At 46.5% G+C, this 19,249-nt stretch overlaps 1 protein-coding gene across 6 annotated transcripts in view; it reads left to right on the forward strand.

The window, feature by feature from the left end:
* Window positions 1–18,087, forward strand: part of ZNF184 (zinc finger protein 184) — a 29,085-nt gene extending 10,998 nt beyond the window's left edge. For 5 of the 6 annotated variants that reach the window (XM_045500421.1, XM_045500422.1, XM_045500424.1 and 2 more), the window contains 4 exons: window positions 3,069–3,136; window positions 10,875–11,001; window positions 11,300–11,395; window positions 15,647–18,087. In XM_045500421.1, coding sequence (XP_045356377.1) covers window positions 3,069–3,136; window positions 10,875–11,001; window positions 11,300–11,395; window positions 15,647–17,604 — 2,249 coding nt within the window. In that variant the 3' untranslated portion in view covers window positions 17,605–18,087. Of the gene's footprint in view, window positions 1–3,068; window positions 3,137–3,675; window positions 3,778–10,874; window positions 11,002–11,299; window positions 11,396–15,646 lie in introns of those variants that run through there. The other variant, XM_045500426.1, reaches the window with a different exon arrangement.
* The last annotated feature ends 1,162 nt before the right edge of the window (window positions 18,088–19,249 follow it).

Consider the following 19,249-nt stretch of genomic DNA (forward strand, 5'->3'; position numbering starts at 1 on the left):
CACACGGTCTCTGGCTGGGTGGGAAGGAAGTGGTTCTTGTTGGTGGGAAGCTGAATATTCTCACAGTCTCACTTTCCCCTGTGGGAGAAATAAAGGGCCTTGAAGGTCTCTCGGCCCTGAGCTTTACCACCTTGGGGGTGGGGGCTGGGGGGTGGGGGGTGATGCAGATAAAGTAAAACTGCCTCTTGCATCTTCGGAGCATCCGGTCCTGGATGTGCTGAAGCTTCTCTGTTGGGCTCCTGGACTTCCACACAGACCACTGTGAACCATCCCTGGGTGATTGTCTGAATCGTGTTCTTTGAGGGAAGATGATAGAAAATTCTTACTCTGCCACGTTGATGACATCCTTCTCCTCAGTTCTCTGCCTATCATATCTTTTATGAACGTTCTTTTTAATTCTGAGTTCCTCAGAATCATTGCCAGAGTAATTTCATTGTAAGTCGTTGCCTTTTGTTTTCTTTTTGGGATTTTTCAGTTGTTTAGTTAGGATTACTTTTCATGAACCTCCGTCCCTTATAGTCCTGATACCTGTAACATGTAGTGAGCATCTGCTGTTGCCAGGCACATACTTGCTTTCTACAGGTGTCACTGGTGTTGGTTCTGTGGGTTTCTGTTACTTGAAATCAAAAGCATCTTACCCATGTTTCTCATTTCTGTTTCTCTAAAGTTTTGGGTACATAGCTGTACATGGTCATTTCCTTCTGTCCATGGATGGATGCATGGATAAAGATGTGGTACATGTATACATAGATATATGCACACAATGGAGTATTACTCGGCAATCAAAAAGAATGAAATCTTGCCATTTGCAACTACGTGGATGGAACTGGAGGGTATTTTGCTAAGCAAAATTAGAGAAAGACAAAAATCAGATGACTTCACTCATATGAGGACTTTAGGAGACAAAACAGTTGAACGTAAGGGAAGGGAAACAAAAATAATATAAAAACAGGGAGGGGGACAAAACATAAGAGAATCTTAAATATGGAGGACAAACTGAGGGTTATGGGAGGGGTTGTGGGAGGGGGGAGAGGGGAGGGGCTAAATGGGTAAGGGGCACTAAGAAATCTACTCCAGAAATCATTGTTGCACTATACGCTAATTTGGCTGTAAACTTAAAAAAACAAGAATTGTTATCAGCAACACTAAATAAAAGAAAAAAACTTAAAAAAAAAAAAAAAAAAAACTCTTGGGGCGCCTGGGTGGCTCAGTCAGTTAAGCATCCAGCTTCAGCTCAGGTGAGGATCTCAGGGTTTGTGGGTTGAAGCCCCAGATCAGCTCTGTGCTGACAGCTCAGAGCCCAGAGCCTGCTTCAGATTGTGTCTCCCTCTCTTACTCCCCCTTCCCCACCCCTGTCTCAAAAAGTAAACATAAAAAAGTTTCAATAAAAACTATAAAATCACATCTTCATTTTTTTTTCCTCAAAATTTCTATTACAGATCAGTTTTCCCTCACTGATCAAATTTAGGTCTAGAATAATAAGCAGTTCCTTTTGTTGCTTCCTCTGTTTTCTGAGAACCGGGCTTCCCTGGTAACCATTACTCTGAATAGACCTCCCCAAGAGCAATGTGTTTGTTTGTTGACATATCACTTATATACATAAAGTGCACAAACCTAGAGTATAGTGCTTGATTAATTTTTATGTATCATATACCAGTGTAATCAACCACCACATTAAGATATAGAATGTTTCCGATGCCCCAGAAGTTTCTCTTGTGCTCCTGCCCAGTTGTTATCCCTCCAGAGGTAATCACTGTTCTATTACCATAGACCAGTTTGGTCTGTTTTTTTTTTTTTTATTTAAGTGAAATTATATAGTATGTGTCTTTTTATGTTTTTGTTTTGCTCAGCATTATGAGTTACATCCATGTTATTTGGTATATCGACAGCTCGTTCTTTTATATTGTTGAATAATATTCTGTTGTATGAAAATGTCATGGTTTATTCATGTTGAAAGATGTTTGGGTTATTTCCGCTTTGGGGCTATCATCAGTAAACCTGCTATGAACAGTCCTGTACAAGTGTTTAGGTGGTTGTAAGCCCTCACTTCAATGATTGTAGGCACACGAGTGGAATTGCTGAATTCACAACGAACATGTTTAAAGTCAGTATGGGGTGCCTGGGTGGCGCAGTCGGTTAAGCGTCCGACTTCAGCCAGGTCACGATCTCGCGGTCCGTGAGTTCGAGCCCCGCGTCAGGCTCTGGGCTGATGGCTCAGAGCCTGGAGCCTATTTCTGATTCTGTGTTTCCCCCTCTCTCTGCCCCTCCCCTGTTCATGCTCTGTCTCTCTCTGTCCCAAAAATAAATAAACATTGAAAAAAAAAATTTTTTTTAAAGTCAGTATATACCTGCCACTTTTTCTATGTGATTGATAAATTTACAAGCAACTGCACAAAAGTTCCAGTTTCTCTATGTCCTTGCCGCAGTTAGTACTGACCAGGTCTGTTTAATTTTTAGACAATCTAGCGGGTAGGTAGTATGACTAATATATGCCATTGTGATATTTAATTTTCATTATTAGCAGGGTTTCAAAGGGCCTGGGAAGTAATCGTATCTTTTTTTCATTAAAAAAAAAAAATGTTCATATATTTCTGAGCAAGAGAGGGAGGAAGAGAATCCCAAGCAGGCTCTGCGCTGTCTGGGCGGAGCCCCATGCAGGGCTCGAACTCATGAACCACGAGATCGTGACCTGAGCCGAAATCAAAAGTCAGATGCTCAACCAACTGAGCCACCCATGTGCCCCTGGGAATCATTTTTTATTCAGATGTTGGATGTAGCAGAGAAGGCAGCAGAAATACTTTGCCTCACTTAACAGGGAACATAGATTGAGTTGAATGATGCTGTTAAGTCTAGAGACAGAACTGTGAGAGTAATGCTTTACCTCCCGAGCCCACCGATGAGGGTGCCACGGCGCTAGTCAGCATTTATCTTGTTTCTTTTTTTGGATTCTGAGAAGTAAAGGAAATGGCATAATAGTTCCTGCTATTCTCACGTAGAAAGATAATCTGGATTTAAGATTGCAGGGACCAGCTAATGTTGACACGACTCACTGATTTTTTCTTCTCCAGATCCGACCTCTTCGGAGTCCACCCTTCTCCCAGGGGGACATACTCTCCTCCCACCAGCCAGTTTTCACGTAAGTCGGAATTATCCCAAATGCCATTCTAGTCCTTCGAGTGGATTGTGTATTTTTTGCTGTGGGGTATGTTCATTTAAAAGCCAATGTTGGGAATTCATTCTGGGCTCCCACCTGCCCAGTGACCTTGCTCGGACCTCTGCCTCTCCAGCTTGACTGACACGTTTGCGACCTAACCTCTTGCTTCGTATCTTGTCATGCTCCAACAGAGAGAGAGCAAAAGATGATCAAGTCTTGACTTGATCCTTAACTTGAATAGGCCAAATGACCGCTAAAAACCAGAACAGGTAAATATAAAACGGGTTAAATGAGTACCATGAAAATAGAGAATGCAAAAAGTGTGTGGTCTGGCGGGGTCAGGAGAGTTTCCCGGGGGATAAGGGATTTGTGCTACTTGTAAAAGGATGGGTGACATTTGGATATATTTTTTTAAATGTTTATTTATTTATTTTGAGAGAGAGTCAGTGAGTGGAGGAGGGGCAGAGAGAGAGAATCCCAAGCAGGCTGTGTGCTGTCAGCGGGGCTGGAACTCATGCACCGTGAGATGGTTACCCGAGCTGAAATCAGGAGTTGGACGCTTAACCGACTGAGCCACCCAGGCGCCCCTCGGTATGGAGAAGATTTTGAGCAAAGGTTCACAAGTAAGAAAGGTGTCACATAGGGTTCATGAAGATTGTGGGAGCTGGTTTCTCTGGGCAGATGGTAAACGAATGGTTGAAGAAGTTGGAACAGGACAAGCCTCTGATGTCTAGATGAGGTGTTGAAGGCTTTATTCTGTAGGCCATTCATGAACCATTAGTGGTTTCTGAGGAGGGATTGGACAGGACAGTGTTTTAAGAAAAAACAGTAACTGAGAATCTAGGGGAAAAAGGTAACCATTATTCCACCAGGTGTCATTAACCTCAAGCCCCCCTTTAATCAGGCTCCTTTTTCTTAGATTTTTTTCCCCTACTTCTTGTCCCACTATGTAATCGTCAAAGAAATGACCCCAGTTCTTCCTACTTTGAGCTCAGACTCAAAGACTCTGGTAGGTCTTTATTTTTTATTGGTGAATGATATCATAATAAACTGTATATTTAAAGTGCATAACTTGATAAGTTTTGACGTACACGTGCACTCATGAAACCATCACCACAGTTGGGGCGCCTGGGTGGCGCAGTCAGTTAAGCGTCCGACTTCAGCCAGGTCACGATCTCGCGGTCCGTGAGTTCGAGCCCCGCGTCAGGCTCTGGGCTGATGGCTCAGAGCCTGGAGCCTGTTTCTGATTCTGTGTCTCCCTCTCTCTCTGCCCCTCCCCCGTTCATGCTCTGTCTCTCTCTGTCCCAAAAATAAATAAACGCTGAAAAAAAAAAAAAATTAAAAAAAAAAAAAAAAAAGAAACCATCACCACAGTCAAGACAGTGAAGATACCCAACCAGAGAACATTCTCTGTATGACTGAATCTTTTTGAATCTGAGACTTTTGTTCTCGTTATAGTCTGTCTTGGTAAATGAGCAGTGAGCACTTGAGAAGAATGTGTATTTTTTCAGGTTGTTGGGTGGAGGGTTCTAAGAATGTATTTGTTTCCTTTTACAAGCTTAGTGGCTTGAACCCACACATTTACTGGCTTAGTTGCAGGGGTCAGTAGGCTGGGCTGCATCCTCTGAAGGCTGGCTCTAGGGCAGAATCTGTTCCCTTCTTCCAGCTTCTCGAGGCTGCCTGCATTCTTTGGCTTGTGTCCCCTTCCTCCATCTGCAGACCTCTCTGCGACTCTGACTTGTTTCCCTCTTCACATCTGCCCTGTGACCTTCTTGCCTCCCTCTTGTAAGGACTCTTGATTACCTTGGGCCCCTCAGGCATTCTGGGATATTTCCCCACCGTGATCGGCTTCTGCAGTGTCTCTTGTAATTAGATAATAATTTCATAGGTTTTAAGGATTAGGATGTGGACATCTTTGGGAGGGCCACTATTCCATATACCACACGTGTCATTTAGGTCAAGTTGATTGTTGTTCAAGTGGGTTTTTTTTTAATATATATTTTTTTTATTTTTGAGAGAGGAAGAGACAGTGTGAGCAGGGAAGGGGCAGAGGGAGAGGGAGACACAGAATCCGAAGCAGGCTCCAGGCTCTGAACTGAAAGCACAGAGCCTGACCTGGGGCTTGAACTCATGGATGGCGAGATCATGACCTGAGCCGAAGTCAGACGCTTAACAGACTGAGCCACCCAGACGCCCCTCAAGTGTTTTGTATCCTTACTGATTTTCTACTTGTTTTATCAAATGTTGTGATAGGGATAGTGAAATTTGGGGCTGTTATTATATAGATTTGTCTATTTCTCCTTGCAATTCCATCGGCTTTTCCTTCATGTATTGTGAAGCTGCTTCTAGGTGTGTAAACATTTAGGATTGTTATGTCCTCTTAATCACCTGACCTTATTTATCATTGAGAAATGAACTTTTTATTTTTTATGCCTGGTAATACTGTTTGTCTCGAAACTTACTTTCATATTTGCTTGGTGTCAGCGTAGTGTAGCTTTTTTCATCCTTTGCTTTTACTTTACTTGTGTCTTTCTATTCAAAGTGAGTTACTTATAGACAACATGTAGTTCATTGGGTTTTGCATTTTCTGTGCAGTCAGGCAATCTGCCTTTTCGCTGGGGTGTTTAGACTATTTATTTAATGTGATTTTATATCTAATGTGATACATTTACATTTAATGTGATTGTTGAAGTGATTGGTGTAAGTCTGTCGTCTAGCTTTTTTTTCTTATTTGTATTGCCTTCATTCCCTTTTTCCTCTATCTGTACCTTCTTCTGGAAACTTAATATTGCTTAGGATTCCAGTGTGTTTTCTTCACTAGCTTACTAGCCTAACCCTTGGTTATTTTATCTGTTGCTTAAGGTATACACATTTATTGCCATTTACTTTCAGGCGAGGCTCCTCTTCAGGAATAATGTAAGAACCTTCCAGTAGTGCACTTCCAGTCCACTCCTCCCAGTTTGTAATGCAGTTATCGCCATATGTTTGTTTTTCAAGAAATTTTATTTTTTTCTTAATATTTTTTTAATGTTTATTTTTGAGAGAGCATGAGCTGGGGACGGGCAGAGAGAGAGGGAGAGAGAATCCTCAGCAGGCTCCGCGCTGTCAGCGCAGAACCCGGCTGGGGGCTCGAACTCACGAACCATGAGACTATGACCTGAGCCAAAACTAAGAGTCAGACACTTAATCGACTGAGCCGCCCAGGTGCGCCCCAGACGCGTTTTACTTGTACACCTGTTATAAATCCCACAATACTTATTTTTGTTTAAGCAATTACCTTTTAAAGAGCTGGAAAAAATAGTATGGAAAATTTATATATATTTATCCACCCAACTACTATTTCTAGTGTTTTTCATCCTTTATGATGTACATCAGTGATTCACAATTATGGTGATTTTGACCCCTGGGACATTCGGAAATGTCAGGAGACGTTTTGGTTGTCCTGACTCAGTGGGAAGTGCTGTTGGCATCCGGTGGGTTCATGCAGTGATGCCCCTTCCCCCCCGGATTATTTAAAAGAATGATCTGGTCCAAAATATCAGTAACGACAAGGTTGAGAATCCTTGGTGTAGGCCCTTATTTTCATCTGGTGTTTCTTCTTCTGCATGAAGGTCTTAAGATTTCCCAGAGCACCTTTGTAGCCACGGAATTCCTTCAAGTTTTTATATCTGAAGAAGTCTTTATTGTGCCTTTGTTTTTCGGTTCTACATTGACCGTTCTCCTCTCTACACTGTCTATTCGGTTCTATGCTGTTGTTGCTTCATTTTCTCCTCTGTGCACTGCTTGCATCGAAAAAGCTGCTGTCATTTCTCTGTTCCTTTATATTTATTCATGTGCCCTGTTTTTCAGGATTTTCTCCATCACTGGGTTTGAGCTATTTAATTAAGATGTGTCTCAATGTAGATTTGTGTCTCTTATACTTGGAGTTCATGGAGTTTCTTCGATCTGTGGGTTTACAATTTTCATCAAGTTTAGAAAAAAATGTATTTCTTCAAATGTTTTCTCTGCTCCTCTCCTCTTCTTTTTTCAGGGACTCTAGCTACACACGTAATGGGCCACTTGAAGTTGCCCAGAGCTCCCTGAAGCTATATCTTTTTACATGTTTTTTTTCCTGTTTCACTTTTGATAGTTTTTATCTCATTGTCTTTGAATTTATTAATCTTTTCTTCTTCATCCCTAATCTGCCATGAACGCTATTCAGTGTGTTCTTCATCTCCAGACATTCTCATTTTTAGCTCTAGACGTTCCACTTAGGTCTATTTAAAAAATGTCTCGTGTGCCTCTATTAGCTTTTTGAACATACGGAATACAGCCAGAATAATTTTTAATTTCTCATCTGTTAATTCTAGCATGTGTGTTAGTTCCGGGTTGGCTTTAACTGGTTATTTTCCTCATTATAGGCTGTATTTTCCTGCTGCTCTGTACACCTCATAATCTCTGATTTAAATCTCTGATTTAACTTTGTTGGGTTCTGCATAGTTTTGTGTTCCTGTCAAATATCCTTGAGCCTTATTCTGGGATGCAGTTATGGTGCCCGAACCAGTGTTTCTTTCAAATCTTGCTTTAAGGTCTGTTAGGTGAACCAGGACAGTGTAGAGTCTAAGGCCACTTATTGCCACTCTTGAGACACGACCTTCCTGCATATTCTACCCAATGTCTAATGAACTATTAAATTTTCCACTTTGACTGATGATGGGAATGGAGACTATTTCCAGCCCATTTTGAACACCAGTACCGGGCGATTCTCTCCCTGCCTCCGGTGGCCTCTTCGCAGCCACGCACGGTTGGGTACTTGCTGGAAGCTCAAGCGGGAGCCTCTGCGGTTCTTCTGGCTTCTCTGCTTGCTGTCTCCTCTGCGGCCCTCTGTCCCGTGGGCTCTCGAGGCAGGAAGTGGGAGCAGCTGTACGGCCCACCTTACTGCTTTACTGATTTCTTAGGGATGGCTGTCCTTTGTTGTAGGAGATTCGCTGTCTTGGAAACTGTTGTTTCATATGTTTTGTCTGGGATTTTTTGGTTATTTCATGCAGGAGTGTAAATCCAGTCTTGTTACTCTCATCTGGACCACAGCTTGATCTTCTTGAAGTTTTGTGGGGTTTTTTGATGTTTGTTTATTTTTCAGATAGAGAGACAGCAGGAGCAGGGGAAGGGCAGAGAGAGGGAGACACAGAATGCAAAGCAGGCTCCAGGCTCCGAGCTGTCAGCACAGAGCCCAACCCGGGGCTCAAACCCATAAACTGTGAGATCATAACCTGAGTTGATGTCGGACGCTTAACCGACTGAGCCCCCGAGGTGCCCCTTGCGGTTTGTTTTTGATCCCTAAGCTTTCTTAAGGCTGGTCTAGCCTAGCCTTACTCTGGGTCCATTTATCGGGCTGCCCACGACCACCCTTGAATTCAGTGATTTGCCAGAATGACTCGCCCAACTCGGTGGCAAGACTCAGGGCTAAAGATTATTACAACAAAGGACACAAAACAGCGTGAGAAGGGAAAAGATCACAAGCGGAATCCAGAGACATCAGGTACACGCTTCCGAGTCCTCCCTCTGCGACGGTCATGCAGAGGCAGTTCCTTTCCAGCTGGGACGCACGGACAGGGGACGCACGGACAGGGGAGGAGACGGGAAGCCTGCTGGAGTCCTGAGCGGCTCTGAGCGGCTGTGGCGCAGACCCCAAAGTGGGCACCGTGTGCGCGTGTCTTCACGTGCGGACAGGTCTGGGACGTGGCACGTAGGCACACGGTAACACCGCCGTCGGGGACTCCCAGGCATTCGTTTCCAGGGCTTGTTCACGTGTCCCTGCAGCTTAGCAAGGGCCGAACAGCCCAGACCTGCCACTGTTCCTCTGGCCTCGCTCCTGGAGTGTGCCGGAACGGTATGGGAGTGGAGTGTGCGCGTCCCTCCACTCTGGCTCTGTCACCGCGGCAGCTGCCCGTGTGACAGAGCTGACGCCATAACGTGCACGTTCCTCCGCGCGCAGTCCTGAGCCTCCGGCGTGGTCTCGGGGAGACGCCCGTCGGGGATGGGCCCTGCCTCCTACTGTGGGTCCCTAGCGCCTCCGGGCCGGAAACGAGGGGGTGCGGGGCTCAGGTGATCGGCTCCCCTCTCTCCGTCTGCCTGCTGTTCAAGTGGCAGCGTGTTTGTTTCGGGGCGTGGGCTCGCTTGCACCGGGAGAGCCCGTCCGGTCACTCTGCTGTGGTTAGAGGCAGAAATCTCAACAGTTATCAGTTTCAAACCAAATTAACTCACCCGATTTCAAATGCAGAATAAAGACAAAAGTAGGACGTCCCCCGTACTGCCTCCGAGTCCCACCACACAGCGCCACTGATATTTGGTTGTGTCGTCTTGTAGGTTTTTTTCTGTCATTTACATAGAACTTTCCTATTCATAAGAACAGAACCAGGATCAGGCCATGTATACTGATCTTCGTATCACACGTCATTTCCTAATTAGCGCACATCGAGCTGCTTCATTTAAAAGTCCGAGTCAAGTGCGTAGCACGGATACACCACAAAGTCTGTAAGCACTGTCCCATAAATGGGCATTTAAGTTTGCTTGTTTTCCCTCCACGGTGTTGCGAGGGGACTGGTGCGTATGTCTTTGCATCCGAGGTGTTTCTGGAGAATAAATTCCTACAAGCAATAACGCTGGATTCACGGATACGTGCATTTAGAGTTCTATGGATCCCGTCAGATTGCCCCGGAGACAGACCGCGTGTCCCTGCCAAGCTGCACATGCGCGCTGCCCGCGGCGCTAGCCGGCCTGAGCTCCTCCCACCGTAGTGGCGGTGGAGTGGGGCATTTTTTCATGGCTTATTTAACACTGTCGGGTGAATTGCCTGTTTGGGTTGTTGGCTTTTTTTTTTTTTATTGATGTGGGTTCATCGGGCTTCTTTTGCTATTTGTGGGATCTCAGAATATTGCCTTTTATGGCTTATTTGAGAAGTTTTACACATTTATGTGGCGGTATGGGTCAGTCTGTCTTAGGATGTTTGCTTTCTACACTGCAAGATTATAAACCCTACCTCTTATTCTATTTTTGTTTTTTCTTAAAATTGAATTTCGACTCAACAGAAATATTTGTGTGCCATGAAGAAACCCACCTTCATTTTTTTCTCTGGACAGTCACTGTTATGACACCGTTTGGTGACTAATTCAGCTTTTTCAAACTGATTTGATGGTTGCTTAATCCATATATTCAGTTCTTATAACCATGGGTCCGTTTTTGGACTGTTTTGCTACATTGAGTTTTATTCCTTACTCGGCCACTCAGTTTTAATTTATCTTAATCTTTTGGTATACATCTTGGTATACTTTGAGATGTGATAGGGAATTCTCCTCCCCAGATTCTTTCAGAAACATTTTTGATTGTTACTGAACATTGTAGGTAGTAAAACATTTCATTTTTGTTAGTAGGTGTATTATTAATACTTGATAGACCTTAGAACACAGAGGTGACGATGACTGACCACAACAAAGGCCTCCATTGACTTACCACTAATTGTATGCCAGACCCTAAATGTGTCACGTTGACTTCTTATATAGATCTCACAGGGAGCCTACTAACGAGGTACCGTTTTTATAGTCACTTCACAAACAGGAACCATCAGAGTCCTTTTCCAGATGGCCCCGCAACTGTCTCGCCTTGCTTCTGTCAGTGTTGCCGTCTTGGCCCTTTCCCTGGGTTAATGCATTATGGCTGAGGAGAAATATGTTTGCTGTTTCAGGAATCCGTGACCTTCAAGGATGTGATAGTGGATTTTACCCAGGAGGAATGGAAACAGCTGGACCCTGTACAGAGAGACTTGTTCAGGGATGTGACGCTGGAGAATTATACACACCTTGTCTCTATAGGTAAGGGTCTCTCGGAGTTAAGTGTCTGTGGGTGTGGAGGAGGAGGGCTCTCTGCTTCGGTAAGTTTTTGCCTCTAATGAAGTTAAGGAAGCAAAGATTGCTAAGTTTTGAAAAGGTTTCTACTCTCCTAGCAGGTAGAAGTACAACCTAGTAATTTTTCTGAACCCACGTCAGTTTCCAGATTAAACCATGTCTGGGCATTTGGACCGCTGAGGCTTTATGTGCTGTTCAGAGCCGTCGGATTTGTCCCACGGGGCTTTTACTGCAGCCAGACACCTTTTTTTCCCCCTGTGAGCAGGCCTCCAAGTCTCCAAACCTGACGTGATTTCCCAGTTAGAACAAGGGACGGAGCCATGGGTGGTGGAGTCCGGTGTTCTGGGAGCTACTGGCGGGGGTAAGTACTGGGGACCTGGGGGAAGAGCATCGTCACTTCTAGGCCTCAGCCTGGCAAGAGGTTTTTATGGCTGAAATCTAGATAGATCTGTTTTTCTTGAAAGCAGCTCCCGTGGCGAAACGAGAATCCATCCGGACTCTTGGGCTTTGTGAGAACACTGGGGCTTTCGACATCTGTTCTAGTTTTATATTCCTCTCCCAGGAGGCATCCTTCCTGCCTTGTTCTGAAGGCAACCTCTTAACCTGGACTCTGGTGGGTTCCATCTTTCCCCACCTCCTCTGGGACTCTGATCTCTTAACTGTCACCTCGCTTTACAGCCCTACAGGGTTGTTTTTCCCCCTTTTTTTAGATCTACAGGCTCTATTACTAGGCCTTTCAAACGGAAACAGTAACCTAAATTTCTGAATACTTTTACTCAACACTGTTCATCCTTTCGGCCACCATCCAGGCTGCCTCCTTGCCTTCCCAGCCAAACTCTGCACGAGCGAGTCTGTGTCTGCAGTCTTCCGTTTTATTCCTTACGCCTCCGATCCTACGACTCAGACCGTCCTTGAGACTGTGAATAACTTTCTTGTAAACCGTGAATTCCCAACTGCACAGAGAGACCTCTTCAGAGATCTGACCCTGAAAACATATACAGACTTAGTCATACAAGGTAAGGGATAGATCTCCAGAGTCAGTGAGCTGGGGTGGGGGTTCTTTTTTATGGAGAAAAGAAAGTACTCTGTGTTCAGATTTGGGAAGTGTTGGATCATCTAAAATTTTAGCAGGTTTCTTGCCAGAAGAACTCAGATTTTCAAATACGTAGTTGGGCATTATGAATTTCCAACAGGGTTGCATAGAATGTCACATTCTTCCTCAAACCCTCACCCTCCCAACAGTGAATTCTTTCCAAACTGCACAATTAAAATATTTCCCTTAGAGGCCCCCTGGGTGGCTCAGTCCATTGAGCGTCTGACTCTTGGTATGACCTCACGTTCTGGGAGTTTGAGCCCCACATCGGGCTCTGTGCTGACATTGTGAAACTTGCTTGGGATTCTCTCTGCCTCTCTGCCCGTCCCCTGTGTGCACTCCCTCTCAAAATAAATAAATTTTTTTTTTAAGTTTTTGACAGAGACAGAGTGCCAGCATGAGCTGGGGAGGGGCAGACAGAGAGAGACAGGGGGAGACACAGAATCCAAAGCAGGCTCCAGGCTCCGAGCTGTCAGCACAGAGCCTGACGCGGGCCTCGAACTCAGGAACTGTGAGATCATGTCCTGGGCTGAAGTCGGATGCTTAACCGACTGAGCCACCCAGGCGCCCCCAAAATAAATACATTTTTTAAAAGAAGATGGTTTCATGGAACACAATTTAGAAAAGTGATTTAAAAAAAAAAAAAGCTTTTATTAAGTCATGCTTACACGTTGTTAACTTTTGGGGAAAAAAATGGTGACGTTTTATTACAAATTAAAAACGAAGTTTTTAAAAATTCCAACTTGAGCAGATGAAAAAGCAATTTAAAAATATTTCAATATGTATCGACAAATCCTAGACTTTTCACAAAATGCTTTAGTCATTACCAAAAAGACTTATTTAGGTAAAAATACTAGACCCCTCATGTTGGTGTCTCATGTACATGAGCTGCATACATAGCTCATGTAGGTGGTGGTTCCAGTGACCCGGTCCGTAGGTAGAAGACAGTCCCTTGAAATATCTGGCTCCGTTCTTTGGTTTACTTTTGTTCCTGGGACGTGACCAGACGATGGCCATCTTGTAAGCTGGCCGTTGGTCCTGCCCGCTTCGGCCCTCAGAGCAGACTTCCTCCTAGCTGCGGACCTGGCACTTTCTCCCTCCGTAAAAGCAGTTTACAGATTTACAGAAATGTACAGGTAATCGGAAGCGGTAACAATACCTGCACCGAAGTGGCTCCTGGTCCTTGTATTGTCTTCCTTGCCCTCTTTCTGCCGTCTCCTCCGGGCTGTCTTGGTGACTTGGTCTCTGCAGAATCCTGATGCGTAGCCACGATCCCTACGGTCTCCCCGGTGTGTGGCAGTCCGCCCGTCCGCGTGCGTGAGTACTTCTCCACGGACGGGGGTGTGGCGGTCCTGCGCTCGGTGCCCACAGCTTCACACTAGTAGAGTGCAAATGCCTTTCTGCAGTAGGAATGGTGCGGTTCAGTCTGGCCTTCTGGAACTTTCTCTGTCGTAGACCCTGGGCCTGGAGTTCTCTCTTGGCTAGCAAGAAAGCCGGATGCAGGATTAAAAATGTGAGAGAGGCTAATGTCGGGAGGAGACAAGAGCCCCGAGCAAGGGTCTTGCTTCGTTTTTATTAGGATCAGGAGGCGTACAAGCCTGGGGACGGGCACGTACAAAGAGACCGTGAAATCCATGAAATCGTGAAGGTTAACTCATGGGCGTGGGGGGAGGGGGTTTGGGTCCGTACAAAACAAACTCCTGGCGGAAGGTCGGAAGGTTGGGTCTCGGGGACTAGAAAGAGCCTGCACCTCAGGGTCTACCAGCACCTTTCTTTTGCTAATTAGCTCCGCTCTGGGTGACATCATCCCGTGGTGGTCTATAGCCCTCTGTACCTGTTTGCCTGATTGGGTCCTTCCTTCCTGTGAAATCAGCTTCCTGCTACTGTACTAAGTTGGGGGGGGGGGGTGCTTTCAGCCCTGAAGCCTCATCTTGTTTAGCTCCTCTTGGATGCTGTCATCCTGAGATTCCCTATTCTTAAACCTCGGCCCCGTTTACCTCATCTCACCCACCTCCCTCGTCTACGCAAGTAGGGCCTTGGGCGTGTTCATCCTATGGCTCGGTGTGCCCTGCGCCTCGGAAACCCAGCGGTGCAGGCTCGGGAGTTCCCGAGCTCACGCCCCACGGTCCTCCAAGCCTGCCTTCTCTGCCCCGCCACTGCCGTTCTGGTCATTCCGTTGGTTACCGCGCAGACGTGACAACGTGGAGAGCACGTCCCGGCTTCCCCTGGGACTCCGGGGCCGGAGACGAGCCGCCGAACGGCCTCACAGGCCGCGGTCTCCACCTGCTCACCGGGAAGCGCTTCTGGGAGCCGTTCCTCACGGGCACGTGCTGTTCACGTGGCTTGCCAGGTGCCGTTCTCTTAAGGAAACGTACCCGTTTCTTAGGCGGAAGCTTGGCCATTCCCCAAGACCCGTGTCGCACGGACCTTCCCGTCCCTGCCGGGGACGCGCCGCTGTCAGGAGTCCACCTGCGCCATTCCCCAGGGCGCCAGGGACGGAGACGGGACAGGAGAGCTCTGGGCGCGTGCTGGCGGGGACCGTGACGGTGACCGTGACGAGGCCAGCAGCACGGGACACTCGGGGTTCCCGGGGGTCTGCCGCAGCCTCCTGTTGTCAAAGGGACCAAAGAAACACGTTTTAAATGCGGCTTTTTATCTTTCCCGACTCTCCCGGCGTTGACGGGCCTAGTGTTAGTCGTCGCCTGTGTCTGGGGCAGCGCTCCACCTCCTGCTTGTGCAGAAGCGCCGGTCTGGCGCCGCTTCTGTTGTTCGTTTGCTGATAAACTGCCTTGTGTGTAGATTATTACGTATTCGACTCTGCTTATGTTTTATTGAGCCCCTCCCCCGAAACGTTCCTGTCGCTTCCGCAGCTCTTGCTTCCCCTGAAGCTGATCTTTCCTGTTACTTGAGCGTCTGGGTCCTTCTACTTTGGGCATCTTCCACGCCCACAAACACCATTCCCGTCTGCTCCGTCACTGCCTTTTCTCGTTCTCAAAATGCTGAGAATTGACCTTGTCATCTGCCTGCCTTGAAGTATTTCCTCTGTTGACAACTTCGCGTCTCTGGCAGAGACGGACTAGATCGTGTTCCAGGCTAAACACCGTGGTCTTAGCCAAGTCTTCCCGTTCTGTCCCTACTGGGAATCTTGGTTCCTTGATTTTTGTTTTGCTGTTCACTGGCAAGGAATCCCAGTTCAGACCACCTCCGTTAGCCTATCTGTTCTCCTCTTGGCCAGCTCTGTGGTCTGTCCTTAATCTACTGTGACCTCAAGTGGCGTTTCCTTACTGGCTCTTAGAGATTATCTGTGATGTAGAATTAGACATTGTCTCGCCGCTTTCAGATTTTATTTATGGCTATCCTTGGCTCTTTCCAACCTTCTCCTCAAATAATAGGGCTGTGCTTGAAAGTCCTCAGGACTTCCCAAAAGCTTTATTTTTAGCTTCATTAGATCATTCCCACAAGGGCAGTTATTTTTCCCCCTTCTGAATAGAGAATATAGGCGTTTTCTTTTTCTTGCAGACCGTGACGTCGGACCAGAAGATAGCCGAGCAGTCCCAGAGCCGGACATTTCTGAAGAGCAGCCGTGTCATGGGGCAGTGGTGGAAAACCACAAAAGGGAAGACCCTCACGGTTCTGACTTTTCAGAAAGTTGGGGGTACGAAGGCAGTCTGGAGAAGCGTCAGGCACACCAGCAGGTGCTGCCAAGAGAAATAAAAATAACCGAAAAGACAATACCCACTTGGGAGAGAGGCCCTATAAATAAGGACTTTGAAAAAAGCATCAGTGTAAGCTCAAACCTTGTGACACAGGAAACATCTGCAGAAGAGACCGCTACTAAGACGAGCGTCAAACAGAATACAAACCCGGTCAGAAAAGAGAAATCTTGTAAGTGCAACGAATGTGGGAAAGCGTTCAGTTACTGTTCTGCTCTCATTCGCCATCAGAGGACGCACACCGGGGAGAAGCCTTACAAATGTAATGAATGTGAAAAAGCCTTCAGCCGGAGTGAAAACCTTATCAACCATCAAAGAATTCACACTGGAGATAAACCCTACAAATGTGATCAGTGTGGGAAGGGCTTCATTGAGGGTCCGTCTCTTACTCAACATCAAAGAATCCACACTGGAGAAAAACCCTATAAATGTGACGAATGTGGGAAAGCCTTCAGTCAGAGGACCCATCTGGTGCAACACCAGAGGATTCACACTGGGGAGAAACCGTACACCTGCAATGAGTGTGGAAAAGCCTTCAGCCAGAGAGGCCACTTTATGGAACATCAGAAAATTCACACGGGAGAAAAACCTTTCAAATGTGATGAATGTGACAAAACCTTCACCAGGAGCACGCACCTTACTCAGCATCAAAAAATTCACACTGGAGAGAAGACCTATAAATGCAACGAATGCGGGAAGGCCTTCAATGGGCCCTCGACATTTATTCGTCACCATATGATCCATACTGGTGAAAAACCCTACGAATGCAACGAATGTGGGAAAGCCTTCAGTCAGCACTCCAACCTCACCCAACATCAGAAAACGCACACCGGGGAGAAGCCGTACGACTGCGCCGAATGCGGAAAGTCCTTCAGTTACTGGTCCTCCCTCGCTCAACATCTGAAAATTCACACCGGAGAGAAACCTTACAAGTGCAACGAATGCGGGAAGGCCTTCAGTTACTGCTCGTCCCTGACGCAGCATCGGAGAATTCACACCAGGGAAAAGCCCTTTGAATGCAATGAGTGCGGAAAGGCTTTCAGTTACCTCTCCAACCTGAATCAACATCAGAAGACTCACACCCAGGAGAAAGCTTATGAATGTAAGGAGTGTGGGAAAGCCTTTATTCGGAGTTCATCTCTTGCTAAACACGAAAGAATTCACACCGGTGAGAAGCCCTATCAGTGTCACGAATGCGGGAAAACCTTCAGTTACGGCTCCTCCCTGATTCAGCACAGGAAGATACACACCGGAGAAAGACCTTACAAGTGTAACGAGTGCGGGAGAGCCTTCAACCAGAACATACACCTCACGCAACACAAGCGGATTCACACGGGAGCAAAGCCTTATGAGTGCGCGGAGTGTGGCAAAGCCTTCCGGCACTGTTCCTCTCTTGCTCAACATCAAAAGACTCACACGGAAGAAAAACCCTACCAGTGTAATAAATGCGAAAAGGCTTTCAGCCAGAGCTCTCACCTGACTCAGCACCAGCGAATTCACACGGGAGAGAAGCCCTACAAGTGCAACGAGTGTGACAAAGCCTTCAGCCGCAGCACGCACCTGACCGAACACCAGAACACGCACACGGGGGAGAAACCTTATAACTGTAACGAGTGCAGGAAGACTTTCAGCCAGAGCACGTACCTCATCCAGCACCAGAGGATTCATTCGGGAGAGAAGCCTTTTGGATGTAGTGACTGCGGGAAAGCCTTCCGATACCGCTCGGCTCTCAACAAGCACCAGAGACTGCACCCGGGCATATGACCCTTGCGGGAACATCACAGACGTGGCGGACACGTTTGCTCCGGTCTGTCCTTTGGTTAAGTGCTGAAGATTCAGAGTGAAGTGAGAAACTGCCTAAAAGATGTTAACTTTTCACGGTCGCACTATGGAAGGGAAAGTACATTGGGATGAAGTAATCCAGCGGTTTTCAAGCAACTTTGTGACATTGGAAAATTCGACTGTTTTAAGCTTCACTTTGCTCCGTGAATGAGGGGATTTGGAGTGGACGCTTTCAAAGGTTGTTTGGAATTTTATATTCCGCTTTTTTGTGTTCACAGTGTACTCTTGAACGGGGTCACTGCACGTCAGCATTTTGCTGTGTCGCATCTAGAGTGTGTATATTTATGCATGTTTTGCCAATAGAAAGCGTCTGTGCTTCAGTAACTAGGCTGGGGATCTATTATGCTTCTGTTCTAATGCATTTAAGTTGATTAACTGGTTCCTAATAAAAAGAACTGTAAAGCATTCTTAAATTAGTAACTCATTATATAGTGGCTTACGTCAGTGTAACGTTAAACCTCCCTGTTATTTTCTCTTCTGGTTTTAACATTCTAGCTCATCACAACCTACAAAGATCCTCTTCTGTACCTGAAACCAGTGTTATTTAACCCTCATTGCATCGTGGAATCACTTCAGGAACTTTGTAAAATTCTGTCGCCAAGGCCCTGTGCTCAGAGACTGGCCTGGGGGTTAGACCAGGCACACTCCTGCCGCGCACCCTGGAAAGAACAAGGGGGCAGATTTCATTCCCCCTCCTTGAATTATAGCTTCTTCCTGCGGCTCCTCTTACAAGCCTCACAGATTGGCTGCTGTACACAGTATAGTTTTTGTAATGTTTTTTAAGTTGGGTTTGCACAGGCTCTGGGGTGTAGGGTCAACTTATTTCCTCACCACACTGCAGAAATTTAACAGCTGTGTAAAGGTCATTTTACTTACTTTTCCTTGGCCCCCAGATTTCTGAAGCAGACGACCGTGCCCACGATGCCCCTGGCAGGCAGGGCGACGCGCCTCGGGTTTCCTCCGGATGGAGTCTGATGATCAGGTAGCTCTTTTAAGGGGCACCTGACAACTTCCCAGCCTGGCCTTGAGAATGGAGAGCTCTGACAACAGGGTAGCACAGAAAAGGAGTTCTAGACTCTTCTGCAGGTGAGGTTTGGGGGAGGGGGCGCTGCAGATTTTCACAAGTGAAAAAAAAAAAATCCATGCAGTCTTTCTGGCTTCTTTATATAAATGCCAGTGACCGACGCTGGGATTTGGGCCCCTCCTTGACTGAAGACGCCAGACGGTGAAAAACAGAATTCAGGAAGTAACGTAGCCATTTAAATCTCAGGACCTTTTTCTGTCGTAACTTGACGCATCTATAAAGGAACGTCACCTTGGTATTCCTCAATTTCTCGAGACTTCTGTCACGTAGGACTTAGGTCGTCCCATTGGGGAGAGAGAAGACTGGCCAGGAGGACTGGAGCCCGGTCACAGGGTAAGCTCTGGCTGGAATCTGAGCCGCTCAGATTCCAAGGAAATGAAGCCTCTGCATCTGTGGGAAGGGTCCTCATTTCAGAGGAGATCCCCAAATGGGAAACCCCGCATCTGTCTGCAAGGAGAGGACTCCTGTCCCTGTAGCACCGAT

This window comes from Leopardus geoffroyi, chromosome B2 (genome assembly GCF_018350155.1).
Source record: "Leopardus geoffroyi isolate Oge1 chromosome B2, O.geoffroyi_Oge1_pat1.0, whole genome shotgun sequence".
NCBI lineage: Eukaryota > Metazoa > Chordata > Mammalia > Carnivora > Felidae > Leopardus > Leopardus geoffroyi.